The 14,294-nt window shown below is 40.5% G+C and overlaps 1 protein-coding gene across 2 annotated transcripts in view; it reads right to left on the bottom strand.

Moving 5' to 3' along the window:
• LOC142502132 (tropomyosin alpha-1 chain-like) overlaps window positions 1-14,294 on the bottom strand; it is a 218,963-nt gene that overhangs the window by 61,304 nt on the left and 143,365 nt on the right. For both annotated transcript variants that reach the window (XM_075612991.1, XM_075612992.1), the window contains one exon: window positions 2,094-2,227. In XM_075612991.1, the coding sequence (XP_075469106.1) occupies window positions 2,094-2,227 (134 nt within the window). The remainder of the gene's footprint in view (window positions 1-2,093; window positions 2,228-14,294) is intronic.

Genomic DNA, 14,294 nt, shown 5'->3' with positions numbered 1-14,294 from the left:
GTGGTGAGCACAGCGTGACAGGTTTAAGCAGTACATCGCCAATAAACCTACTCACAAACAGCTGTTTCAGCCTTTTGGGTCTCATCAATGTAAGAATGGGAAGAATGGTTATACTGGCTTTGCAACGTGAATTAGGATAGGTTTCAACCACACATTAAATAAATTATGGTGGGTAAAAGTTTGGCAAAAACCCTCCACCGTACAGTGCACAACAATACAAATATCACTTGTGAGCACATTCACATGTCTTAGACAGGTCTGCAACGCTGTCTTTCCCCATTATCTCCCAGCATGCAATGCTTCCACTGGAGCCAGGGATTCTGGGAAATTACATGAAGAGAAAGCAGTATCCCTATAGGACGCACTCAGCGTCCACTGATATTAAAAATGAAATAAAATTTCATTTTTTACTGACGAGAGAAAATATTGTTTAAAACCTCTAAAGTCAAAAATCTGGCTGTAAACATGGGGTAGTTGTAGGGGAAACAGCGTGGTATGCTGTGTATACCAATGTAGATCCATGTAAAGTTCTCCTAGTACTCACAGTGAAAGTGATAAAGAGCAGTGTTTAAACAAACAAAAGTGCTATAATATATTCCTTGTCAAATGATTCGGGGAAAAGGTTCTCATTTAACCAAACTCATATTGTGTAGTGATGTCTTTGCAGCATACACGTCACTAGCGTGACGCTGTTTCCCCTATATCTACCCCATGGTTACAGCCAAATTTTGAGCTTTAGAACAATATTTTCTCTCGTCATTAAAATTTAATTATTTTTAATATCAGTGGAAGCCGAGTGCATACTATAGGGATTCTGCTTTCTCTTTGTGTTAAAATTCCAATATTTCCCTGATTGCACCCCTCCAGTATCGTCACTCCTAATGGAGCTGAGCAGGGACCTTCTTTCTAGTTCTATTCTGGGAAATTATATACACATGGGGCATACTTGTGTCATACACTGGCGACACACTTTATTTGAGCTCGGCTAGTCCCACGAATTCGGGTATACCCGGGTGTATTGAGGTTTGTGACTGTTTTCTGCCCGAGTGCATTGAGGTATTTTCAGGCAGGGATTGAAGCATTTTATTCCCGCTGGCTGCAATACTGCACAGTATATATATATATACTGCATTACAATTCATGAATTTATGCCATCTGGTAGACACGCGAAGCATTGCAGCCTATTAAATCCTAATCATTATCATTTAACAGATCAGCCGCCCGTCAGCCAGGCATGAACCCAGGTTGGGAAGGCAAACGCAACGGGGCTTGTCAGAGGTGAGGAGCGGCGCATTCCAGGTATCTGCCAGGTACATACTGGGTATTTGCTCGAATAAAGTGTGTCGGTGCAGTACACAGTGTCACCTTTTGCTTCTTATCCATTAACATGGATAACCCCTATAAAGCTTATGTTTGTCGTATTACACAGCTTTTCAGCACAACCTTGGCGAAAGAAGTGCATAGTCAGCCAACCTACTCACAGACGACTGTTTCAATCTTGTGGTCTCATCAGTGTGAGGATAGTTATCCTGGCTATATATTTAATGAATAGCTTGAAATATGACACAGAACTGATTTCACTGTCCTACATTGTCCACATCAATTGCCTCACTTGTCAGCTGTGGCTCATCGGGTTGTGTTAAAGATTTAAATTTCAACCCAAAATCAACTTAAAACATATATGAAAGAGCCGTCATTTACAAGCAAAGGCTGCATTGTGATTTTACCAGCAGGTATGGAATACGGCTACTTTATCATTTACACCCCAGAATACCACTATTTTTTCTGACAAATCTGTGGTTCTCACTTCTTATTTAAAGAAAGATGTATTTATGCCACTGCGGATACAAGTCAATTTTAGTTTTAACGGATTGAAGGAGACTGTGATTCCCTCTCAAAATAATTTACTTGTCTCCTCACAGTTTATTGGAGGGCAGTGACATCATCAGACTAGAATATAAGCATTGTCTGATCCTATCTGCCATTTTGTTCAGAGAGACTTTCCCCCATTTAGAAAGGTTCAAGGAAGTTTCGACAGGGAATGAAAACATCTTGCACAGTAAAATAGTTTCTTGTAATGATCCTGTAATCACCTTTCACTTTCATCAGCCGCTTTCTCTGCCTCCTCTAGTTTCTGTAAGGCTGTGGCAAGACGCTCCTGAGCTCTATCTAACTCCTCTTCCACGAGCTGGATACGGCGGTTTAATGCAGCAACTTCCGCTTCAGCCTGAGTGAAGGACACAAAAATATGTTTGTGTTAACACACATACAGTTCATCAGTAACACACATACAGTACACAGACACATGCAAACGGTGGACGCAGGCCATTCAAAAAAGTATAGATATTTGATTTACTGCTCAACCTCAATACCTATGTATACAATATTATTGACCAGGGTGCATAGGGGCACAGTGAATACTGTATATATGGAACATCAAATAGAAGGGAAAGAAATCCCTGCCACGAAGCCCCTTTTCACTTGCACTCAAAGTACATACAGTATAACAAATATTAATATATAGTATACAGTAGCTTGCAAAATACAAATATTTGATAAAGAGCACAATTTTATATATATTTGTACTCTTAATGTACCACTAATCCAAAACAAAATTATTACATTTTATTAACATCTGACATCAGCATAAATTGGGCTTATATTTACAGTGTAATTTAAAAACTCCTATGAGAGGCTGTTGTGGCTATGGCACTGCAATAGGATAGCACCTATTTATTTGCAGCCCTAGCCATTAACACCTTAAGCTAACTATCATGAAATATATGAATATCCAAAACTCATAGTGCGGCAGTACTTCCCACTCTACATAGGTGATAGTAACTTTTTAGAATAAATCACTATGATACAATGTTAGTGTACAAAATGATAGTATTGCTGGCTGTATGGCAGTCAATGTTAACACTGTAACTATATTGTTCAATACTTATTGTTGGATATATATGAGATTGAATTCCTCACATAGTTGACACAATGAATCATAATGTGTATCTTACCACAAATAGTAACCAATATAGTCCTATAATCAATGGCCCATAATGACTTAGCTTGACAATCTAAAATCATATATCCGAATCCTATTAGCAGTCTTGGCAGGCCGGCTGAAAATTCCCCAATAGTAAATTGTCAGTGGGGTATATATCAGTATGGCAACCGCACAGTAAATATTACACAGCAGAAATTAGATTCTTCAGAACTCTGCGCCTTAGCGTCTCTTCCTTCATAAATACACAATAGTATTAGGCCAGCTATAGTAGATTGGAAACCGTGTATAACAACATTAACCATACAACCTGGTGGATGATCACAACCAGCCGCTCGTTCTTGACGTCACTGCCGTGGCGTCAGTAAAAATGCTCTACACACGTTTTATGTACTGCGTACACTTTGTCAGGGGGGAGGAGTATAGAGCGTAATGACGTCTGCCATTATATACATAGAGTACTATCAATGTGGTCGTTGTAAGACCTGTAAAGTCATAAACAAAACGAAAGAGTTTACAGACTCAAATGGACAAGTTAAGTTTGACATCAGCGATTTTACCAACTGCCAGACCACTGGGGTGATCTATCTGATTACGTGCTCTTGCAAAAAAACAATATGTAGGAAAAACTCATCGACCATTCGAAACAAGAATACTTGAACATCTGGGATCGATACGTAATCAGAGGGATACCACAGTGGCTAGACATGTCTTGCAGGACCATCAAGGTGATGATGGGGTCCTGAGATTTACAGGCATCGAACACGTCCCATGGTGTATTAGGAAAGGGGACTGGGACCGACGTCTCCTCCAAAAGGAATGTCGCTGGATATATACACTACATACACTGGCGCCTATGGGGTTGAATGAGAAGTTAATTTTCACTCCCTTCTTATAGTGATCCAAATGGGCCATTCCATGGGGTAATAATGTTAGCAACACTCATAGCCAATAATTGAGGTATATCATATGAGTTCATCATGGTCACTATAGATTAGATAATATAGGCTAAAAATAGAGAACCGTATTGATTTATAGAGGCGGTTCAAAACAGATTAGCCCACTCCTTCATCACTGAGCACTATTATTTTAGGTTAAAAATATTTTAATTATAGTAGACCGTATTGACTGATAGAGGCGGTCTGATTTAGAATAGATCACTTGTACACTATTCACTTACTAATATCACTATTATTCGTTTTGTTCCCAATATATTGGCTATGTGAGTGTTGCAAACCCCATGTTAAACCTAATGGGTTAATTTGACAGGGTTTAATATACTGGTAATACCGATATATATAAATGATATCCCTATTCATCCCAATGAATGTCTGTTTAAATAATTACATCTATAGTCGTCCACTGGCATTTGGACAAACTATGCTTTGGTATACCTCTGACGCTAAGTATGGTCTTATCTGCTCTATGTAACTTAGAGGTTAATAATGCCTCCTATCTATGACTCATACATACCAGGCTGTTTGATCAGTCGTATGAGTCATTACCATAGCGCCTCTACGGCGATTGGTGCAATTGTACCCTCCTCCATGTATATAATGGCAGACGTCATTACGCTCTATACTCCTCCCCCCTGACGAAGTGTACACAGTACACGAAACGTGCGTAGGGCATTTTCACTGACGCCACGGCGGTGGCGTCAAGAACGAGCGGCTGGTTGCGATCATCCACCAGGTTGTATGGTGTCACGGTAACTTATGACAAAATATAATATACACCAAAATACCTGGGTTGAACTGAACACGACTAGATATGATAAAATATAATTTATTCCTTAATGAAGGTGAACACACAAGATATACAAATAACAGGCAAACTATACACTTACTTAAGGGGTTTGGACAAGAAAGCCATCAGGATACAGGATTGACCATTTCTTCCATCATACATGTTCAGATGTAGACATCACGAAAATACATGAAGACAATGGGTAAGGGCTGAGCCTTGTTTATATACAATCTCAGTCCTATCCCTTACCTTTGGGGCACCTAGCTTTCTAGGAAATTCCTTTGTAGTTAGAACTCCCTTATCTGCAAGTGTGAATTATGACACTTACAGACCACTCAGGCCCTTTGTTCCTCCGCCCTATTGTATACAATCAGAGCGATCAACCTTTGATTAGAGGATTTATGACAGACAACTGGTCTGCCATCCTGCCAATTAGCCTAGCAGATGGGTTCTTAGTTTTCATACTAGACCCAAAATACAAATCATTCTTTAATATCTTCACATATTAAAATAACCCGTTCTGTTGAGCCCAGTGGGCTGAAACCTGCCAGATTTTTATGCCGACTGTGACTCTCCATTGTGGACAAGTTTCAGCTCTCTGCAACCCCCAGAACCGGAGATACATCAATGCCGTTTAAAACACTTTTTTAATACAGGATTCTTCCCTTTAAAAATGAATCTCTGCTTTTCACTCTTTCCCCATTGAAATCAACGGGCTCCGCCGCCACAGGCTTTCAATGGCGCATCTCCACCGTTGAAGTCAATGGGGTCCGCCGTCAAAGACTTTCAATGGGGAAACTCCGCCATTGAAGTCTATGGAAAAACCAAAATTCTTTACATTTGCCCATATTCCGTCTGGTTGTTCGGAGAGGGCTGGAAATGGCCATGCAGTCAAGCCGGAACCGTGGCTAACTGCGCCCCAAATCCCAGCCCTCTGGTCCTTCCAGAACCGGGGATATGGACTTACACTTTTCACAATTTCAGACTTAGCCGTTTTAACGCCACGCTGCTTTTCCCCATTGGAATGAATGGCCGGCGCCACCATAGACAATGCATGGGCGAGCGCCGCCATTGGATTCAATGGGACCTCCGCTCCGCCATTGAAGTCAATGGCACGACCCTCTTTCTGAGTACGACCCCTTACGGGGGTCCCTCATTCCCGGACCCGATGTGGGTCGTGTGTGGGGGTTCCTAGGGTCTAGGGGCAAAAAGAATTTTATTTCTGGGTGCCCTACAACCTAAGATTCCCACGCCATTTGTTGTTGAACTTGAACCAAGTAATAATGCTCTTTTCAAAGACAAAGTATCCGTTCCTGCGGTTTTGCGGTTTGGATGGCTGCCAACCTGTTCCTGGAGATCGACGTTGAGGAATCCCCATTGAAGTCAATGGGCCCATTGACTTACAATGGGAAACCGGCGCTCCTCCTCTCGGACGCCACCTGCTGGTCTTCGAGGGAAACAGGTCCAAAACCGCTAGATCCGCCATTGAAATGAATGGAGCTGCAATGGCGACCTATGAGAGGCTGCAAACTGGAGCCTGAAAATGCGGGAAAATGGGACAAAGGGCTATAATCACTGAATTAACCTTAACCCTTTCCCTCCCGGATGGATCCCGGTGTGTGTCTGGTGCAGACACTGACATAATGACAATACCTTATCACAGGGGAATTATACATTTGGATGTTGCAGCAAGGTAAATCCACACTTCTGGACCACAGTCCAGTTAACCCCTTGCCTCCCTAGTGAGAGCAAGGGGTGGCCAAATGGGGTGTAACCCCTTTAATACCGGGCCAAACCCCCTCTCCCATGACATATGGTTAATGTTGTTATACACGGTTTACGATCTACTATAGCTGGCCTAATACTATTGTGTATTTATGAAGGAAGAGACGCTAAGGCGCAGAGTTCTGAAGAATCTAATTTCTGCTGTGTAATATTTACTATGCGGTTGCCATACTGATATATACCCCACTGACAATTTACTATTGGGGAATTGTCAGCCGGCCTGCCAAGACTGCTAATAGGATTCGGATATATGATTTTAGATTGTCAGGCTAAGTCATTATGGGCCCTTGATTATAGGACTATATTGGTTACTATTTGTGGTAAGATACACATTATTATTCATTGTGTCAACTATGTGAGGAATTCATTCTCATATATATCCAACAATAAGTATTGAACAATATAGTTACAGTGTTAACATTGACTGCCATACAGCCAGCAATACTATCATTTTGTACACTAACATTGTATCATAGTGATTTATTCTAGACAGTTACTATCACCTATGTAGAGTGGGAAGTACTGCCGCACTATGAGTTTTGGATATTAATATATCTCATGATAGTTAGCTTAAGGTGTTAATGGCTAGGGCTGCAAATAAATAGGTGCTATCCTATTGCAGTGCCATAGCCAAAACAGCCTCTCTTAGGAGTTTTTAAATTACACTGTAAATATAAGCCCAATTTATGCTGATGTCAGATGTTAATAAAATTTAATAATTTTGTTTTGGATTATTGGTACATTAAGAGTACAAATATATATAAAATGGTGCTCTTTATCAAATATTTGTATTTTGCAAGCTACTGTATACTATATACTAATATTTGTTATATGTACTTTGAGTGCAAGTGAAAAGGGGCTTCTTGGCAGGGATTTCTTTCCCTTCTATTCGATATTGCATATAGATTCAAAAAAGTAACAAGGAGGAAAAATGGCCCTCAACAGGCACCTCACTCAAAAACAGGCTGTTGCATTGGAAAAAATTACTATTGAGGACCGAAACATTGGTGATTTTTTATATATGTGTGTATGTATATGTGTGTATGTTTGTATGTATATAATCATTGGGGCAACTGAGGATATGAGGGAACAGACACAAGACACTGTGCATTCGTGAGTCATATTGGATCTTCTGTTTAGGTATACTTTCACCATTGGGTCTCAATGAATGCATTGATACCAGTATTCTGGTTTAGAATGTAGGTTTATTTGAACCTATGTTCATTTAGCTGCATGTTTATAAATATACAGTACATGTTGTTCTTGTTGCTGTTCCCGCTCTGATCCTGCCGCTGTATGTTATGTAATCCTCAGATGCCCTAATATATTCAGTACTCAGATACTTACTGTTCATTAACATTTGGGTAGTCATCTCAATCTGGTCAAATGATGCAGTATTCATAAAGTCTTCCACTATTGTCTCATTTCAATTTGTTCATATGTATGTATACATGTATGTATGTATGCATTTAAGTGCTTGTGATTCTTTATTGTATTTGTTATTGTACATTTGTGTATCTTTTAACATTATTACTATAATGACTATTCATATTAGTATTTTAACACTTTATCATCTGGTATAGGAGCTCATCACACAATAGAGTTATATCCATCTAATACATTCAGCAATTTTAGTTGTTAACCTTAAGTTACAGCTCTCTAGCTGTATAGTGATTTGATCACGACATCATGTTGCTCACTGCAGTGACTATAGCTGCCAGTTTTTACCTGTGTTTTCCGTTGCTGGGCAACGAAGGCTATTTATGTGACGAAACACGTTGGGACGCTCACTAATGAGAGACGGAGACCAGTGTGCGAGGCAAATTTGATTGTAGCTCCATCAGCTGCCTTGGACACGGGCCGCATACACACCCGCATGCACTGAAGTTATCATGTATGTATGTATGTCTTTATTTATATAGCGCCATTAATGTACATAGCACTTCACAGTAGTAATACACGTATCATATAAATAACAAATAATACAAATAACAGATCGTGGGAATAAGTGCTTCAGACATAAAAGTAACATTTTGGAAGAGGAGTCCCTGCTCCGGGGAGCTTATAATCTAATTATCTTGGAATCTATCTACGGTCCTATACCACCATAGACGGCCTTATCCTGGGGTTTCCTTCAGCTGCAGTCGGCAGCTTGCCCTCCGTGTAACGACATCAGAACCGTTCTCTGCTTCGATGTGGTGACGTCACGTCAGTAGAGATTTTTCTCTCAAATGCAAGGTTATACTCTCCCCTTGTGAGTGCAAGTCCTGGTGACTGTCTCATTTCATCTTAATTAAATAGTTTGAGTTACGCTATGGAGCCCACTCTTCTTTTTCTCTTTTTTCTTTAGGAATTCCTGTGATTTGGCACTACACTTCCATTGGAACTGGCTTGATACAGACTTTATTTATATATTAGTGAGGAATTATTTACATTGTGTATGTTAGTATCTACTGGATATACAAGTACCACGTTCTATATCTCCCATGGCACTTTGGAATTGTAATAATTTATATTAGTGCACCAGTTCACTTCAATATCTATTTATTTAGCCCACATGATTAGCGCTACATCTCTTCTCTTTATTTCAATATTTTTTCTTGTAGTTGCTACCTGTGTGTTTATCTTTCGCTATAATGAAATCCTCATCAGAACAGTTTAGCAGACATAATGAATTTACATCGAATATTGACCCTGCTAGATCTCTAGTTGATTCTGACATGAAAAGTATCTTAAGGACGAAATGCACCACTGATGGGACAAGGTGTCTCTCCAACACTATACTGATAAAAAAGATCATACCCAGAGGATTGAGAATCCTAAAAAAAACTACATTTGATACTGATAATTTTATTACAAACTGAATGAGACACTAGATAATTGCTCTTAATCACTAATGAAGTTGCTTGTACTCTACAGAGAGGACAAATTAATATCACTTATCACTGTAACTTGAAACTAAAATTGAACAAATTCAGAATGAGCTCAGGGTCCATTCCACAGACCCTGAGTTCATTAGACTTGAATTACAGACCAATATTAGGTGGATTCTATGAAAAGGAAGTGGTAGAGAGAAAAAAGATCAAAATCTCTAGAGATAATAAGGATTACAACAGCGGTAGGGTCATGAATTGGAAGCGCAACAATGTTACTACCAAAGAACACTCTTACACTAACAAGCCCCCTAGAAAATATTTGCACGTAGACCCTTTGAGGATTATCCACTTGTGAAGTTCATATGGGACGTATGGACTCAAAAGATTCTTTTGGTGTTTTAGACCAATTTCAGATGCCTAATAAATATAGTGCCCCCTCAGATCAAGATCCTCTGTTTGAATCTGACGAACCAGTAGGGGCACAAAAAGTATCCAACAATAGGCATCTAGGAGCGAGATCAAAAGATAAGTCAACCAATAATAATGGTAAACGTGGTCTTCCCTCTATCTCTTTTTTTAGGGAATGGTTGAGCAAGTTAACCAATAGGGACAGAAAGACCCTATCTGCTCTGGCACGCAAATACCACTGGACCCAATGGACCCAACACTACCCAATGGAGAAAAAGAGGTTAAGATGGACAAGAGCAGGGAGGCACATACAAAAGATATTTAGATCAGTGATTGAGGTTTCCGAACCAAGTGGAATGTTCAATTTATCCTCTCATACACTTACACACAATCAAACTCTTCTTTTGAGTAGAGGATTACACTTTTATAAACCTAAAGCCTTCGATCCATTTGCAGATCTGAATAGCTTTATTCAAAAACTGACGTTAAAGCGATATTTGCAGATCTGAATAGCTTTATTCAAAAACTGACGTTAAAGCGATATTTTTCTTTTCAGTCCTCATATAAGTTTCAGGAACTACCGCTTTTTAGCACAAGGGAATTGAATTGTCTAAACGATCTCACTGATCTAGTGGGTGAAGCAACTCATAATATGGATTCACAATTTTCACTTATGTGTTATGGTCTGGTTGGAGAAAATTGACTGGATCTTGCAGAGGAACCTTCCTCTTTAGGTAATTGTCATACCTTGTTCAAATCAAAGTCATTATTTTACCCACATCACTCTAATATTGATATGTTTTATAAACTTGTATTTCGTGATTTTGGGAAACTTTGCACTGACTCGCCATCTATAAAGAATAATTTAACCACAGGTAAATTAAAGGCACTAAGTGAATTAAAACAACTTAATAACACCACTATAAGGCAGGCTAATAAAGGGGCAAGCATTATACTTCAAAACTGAGAGTATTGTATCTCTGAAGCCCTCAGATTACTGTCTGATTCCAACTCATATTCCATATTTTCTAGTGACCCCACACTTACTGTATGTACCAATCACATCTTTGCTCTCTACTTAAAGAAGCTCTTTAGGACAAAATAATAACGAAGGATGAGTTTAGGAACCGTTATGTGTCTAGCCCACGTATACCAATATTTTATCACCTTCCTAAGGTGCACAAAAGCCTCAACTATCCACCAGGGAGGCCCATCATATCAGGGGTGTAGTCAATGACATTGGGCGTGTCCATGTATGTGGACCACATTTTATAACCTTATGTGGTCCAATTATCATCAAACCTTGAGACACACTTCACATCGACTCCCTCTCCTCCAATAAATGGAACTCTACATATAGATGGGCCAGCTGCTACGTTCAGTCACTATACACCTGCATTGAGCATGGTAAAGATTTGAGTGCAATTGAGCACTTTTTGAAGAGTGATGATGTTACCTCATATCTACTGCACATTTCTTCTTTCCCTTATTACATTCTCAGCAAGAATTATTTTCTGTTAAACGAGGTCTTCTATATCCAGAACTGTGGAATAGCCATGGGTACTCGGTTTGCTCCCAGCTATGCTAACTAAACTCATTATGGGATTTTGGGTGGCCAATTACATCTGGACCAATGCACGGCTGGGGGGGGGTCTGGTATACTATGGCCGATACATTGACGACATTTTGATCATCTGGGACGGAGATGGGGAGATCTTGAACAAAACCTCACTGATTTTAATAAAAATGATCTAGGACTTAAGTTCACTTATCAAGTTCTCATTTGAGTTTTTCTGGACCTTATGCTCTCGGTCGACGCAGACAAAGTGATACGCACTATGGTTCACTTTAAAGATATGACGGTAAATAGCTATCTACATGCAGAAAGCAGCCAACACGGCTTCGCAATATCCCTCAGAGTCAATTTAACAGACTCAGAAAGAATTGCACATAAGATTACACCTTTGAGGTTCAATCTCGTCAACTGATGGTCAATTTCTCCTTGAAGGCTATGACACGGAACTAGTCCAGAAATCTTATGCTAAAGTGAGGGTGATTTGAGAGATCAGCACTCTTGGAAAAATCTAAAAATAAATGTTGCCGTGAGAAAAGTCATTCAGTTACCAATAATAATGGTGCTGATTCTACTACTAGTAGTGCAAAGTTAGTCACAAAGTACAATAGTTGTTCAAACAAAATCACTCAAGTTCTCAATCAACATTGGAATGTTACTTTGTGATCCCTATCGTAAGTCATCTGACAAAATCAGCACCTGTAGTCTTCCGCAGGGCAATGAATTTTAAAAACACACTTGCACCCTGAAAACTCAGAGAGCTCGGTGCCCCTAACAACACTTTCTCGGTGGTGAATGGTAATCATAAAACGGAACACTGATCCAAGCAGTAATCACAAGGTGGCTTCATAAAAAATATTAATTGGAGTCTCGTGAACATACAAAATGCACACACCCACATGTTTCCCACTCCAACTGTGCTTTATCAATGTGTCTGTATAAAAAAGCAGCTGTATACTCCTTAAATATCCACGCGGAACCTACAGGAATGTCCAGAAGGCTGATGATTGGTCTGACAGGGCAGGAAATGCCGGCAAGCCATAGGTGGATCAATAGGCCACGCCCCCTAGGAGGAACTGTCAGCACTCATCCCGCTGAAAGCCCCATAGAATCAGCCTGCTTTATTCATCAGAACAGACACATATTACAGAAAAACGAGGACAGTGAATCCAAGAATACCATAATGTGTGATCAGGAGAATGAGCAGCACCTAGATTTTGTAACAGTGTATAAACATCAATTCCCTGCAGTGTCTCAATTAGTAACATAATTCTAAAGAGATACTAAACTCCTAACAGCTGCAAAGAATAAAAGTAAAATCAACCCTAATATAAAAAAACATAACATACATGCATGAAAATGTAATGAAAATCAACATGAAATCATTAGCACCTATTTGATAACTACTTACAGCAAAATATCACTCTTTTGCATGTAATAATGCTATTTGTAAGCTGTTAGGAATAACACAGATCTTATTCCCACTATCCTCCTATATAATGCATTATGCATAATGTACATGCTCATCCATCATGAATTGACAGGGTCCAATCCCCTCCTCTCAAGGCACATGGTATAGATTCAATCCCCTAAAAGCTAAAGTTCTCAATGTTTCCTCTAAAGCAGTTCGAGGAAACATTGAGAACTTTACTTTTCAGGGGATTGAAACTCAAGATGAGAGTTCCAATGGGCCTGAATGTTGATTGGGACCTGGGTCAATTTTTATGATTATATCCCCCTTTATCATCAGTGTCCTTAATTGGAAAGAGAAGTGGTTTCCATTACATGAGCAGATAGCCTAACTGTTTGGTATTGATAAGTCTACTTGGTGTCTAGAATTATGTACAGTATGTGTAACGGTGTTTTCCCCACCCAATCGCAGATAGGGGCCATTACAGGGTGTATGGTGCATTGTGAGGATTCGCCATCCTGGCGTGCAAAGACACTCAAGTTGCGCAATCTCCTGCTCCTGTGACGCGCGCGCGGATCCTGCACTACCTGTTCGTGCTGCCACGGACCCTGATCCTGCCCCTTGCTCTGTCACACGTCGTGGACGCTCCTCCAGCCTCCCTGCTGATGCACGTGGTTCAGCCAATATGGCCGAATCAGCCACGTGATGTCATGGCCGCACCCCCACCACCTGTTCTTCTCGAAGACACGCATCCCCTCGCGACCCCTAGACCACAGCTGAACCTGGTGCACGTGCCACCAGAAGCTCCGATGTGTGCACCCAGTGACCGGGGCCATAGCCTAACTTCTCATGTTGTGTATGCTCTCTCCTGCTCTTGTAGTTTCCAATACATTGGATGCACCAAATGGTCATTATGTGTGAGGTTCCGAAAGCATCTACGTGCCATGTCTAAAGGAGTCCACGACATTTTTCTTATGTTCACTCTGGGGATCCCGTTGGTCTCAGGATCATGAGCATTGAGTCTCTCCCAGGCTCCAAACTAGGAGGGGGACAGATTGAAGACAATGTGCATTCGTGAGTCCTACTGGATCTACTGTTTAGGCACACTTTCACCATTAGGTCTCAATGTGTGGGTGAGGGGGTACCCAGGCCTATAATAAAGGTATTATGCCCGGCTGGGTGCCCCTGAGCCATATTGGGGAGTTGAAGTGTCAGCTCTGCAACCCAGTTATGACATGTACACTGTATTTCAATAAAGATGTATGCGTCTGTTTTACTGTTCCAGGAGTGCTAACCAACGGAGATTCGCAGGGCATGAGGTTCAGGGATGATTTTACGGTAAAATGTTGTCAGAGTGGGTTTGGGTAGAAGGGGCCAGACTTGCTGGTTACCCCAAAACATGTACTCAGGAATCCTACCAGATTCATGGGGACATGAAGACACAGACCACTGGACAAAATCCTCCCCAGAAAGCAGTTTGCAGCTCATTGCCAG

Source organism: Ascaphus truei, chromosome 8, assembly GCF_040206685.1.
Source record: "Ascaphus truei isolate aAscTru1 chromosome 8, aAscTru1.hap1, whole genome shotgun sequence".
In the NCBI taxonomy this organism is placed as follows: Eukaryota; Metazoa; Chordata; class Amphibia; order Anura; family Ascaphidae; genus Ascaphus; species Ascaphus truei.
Note: the sequence above shows the minus strand (reverse complement) of the source record. Positions and strands in the feature narration are given on the sequence as shown.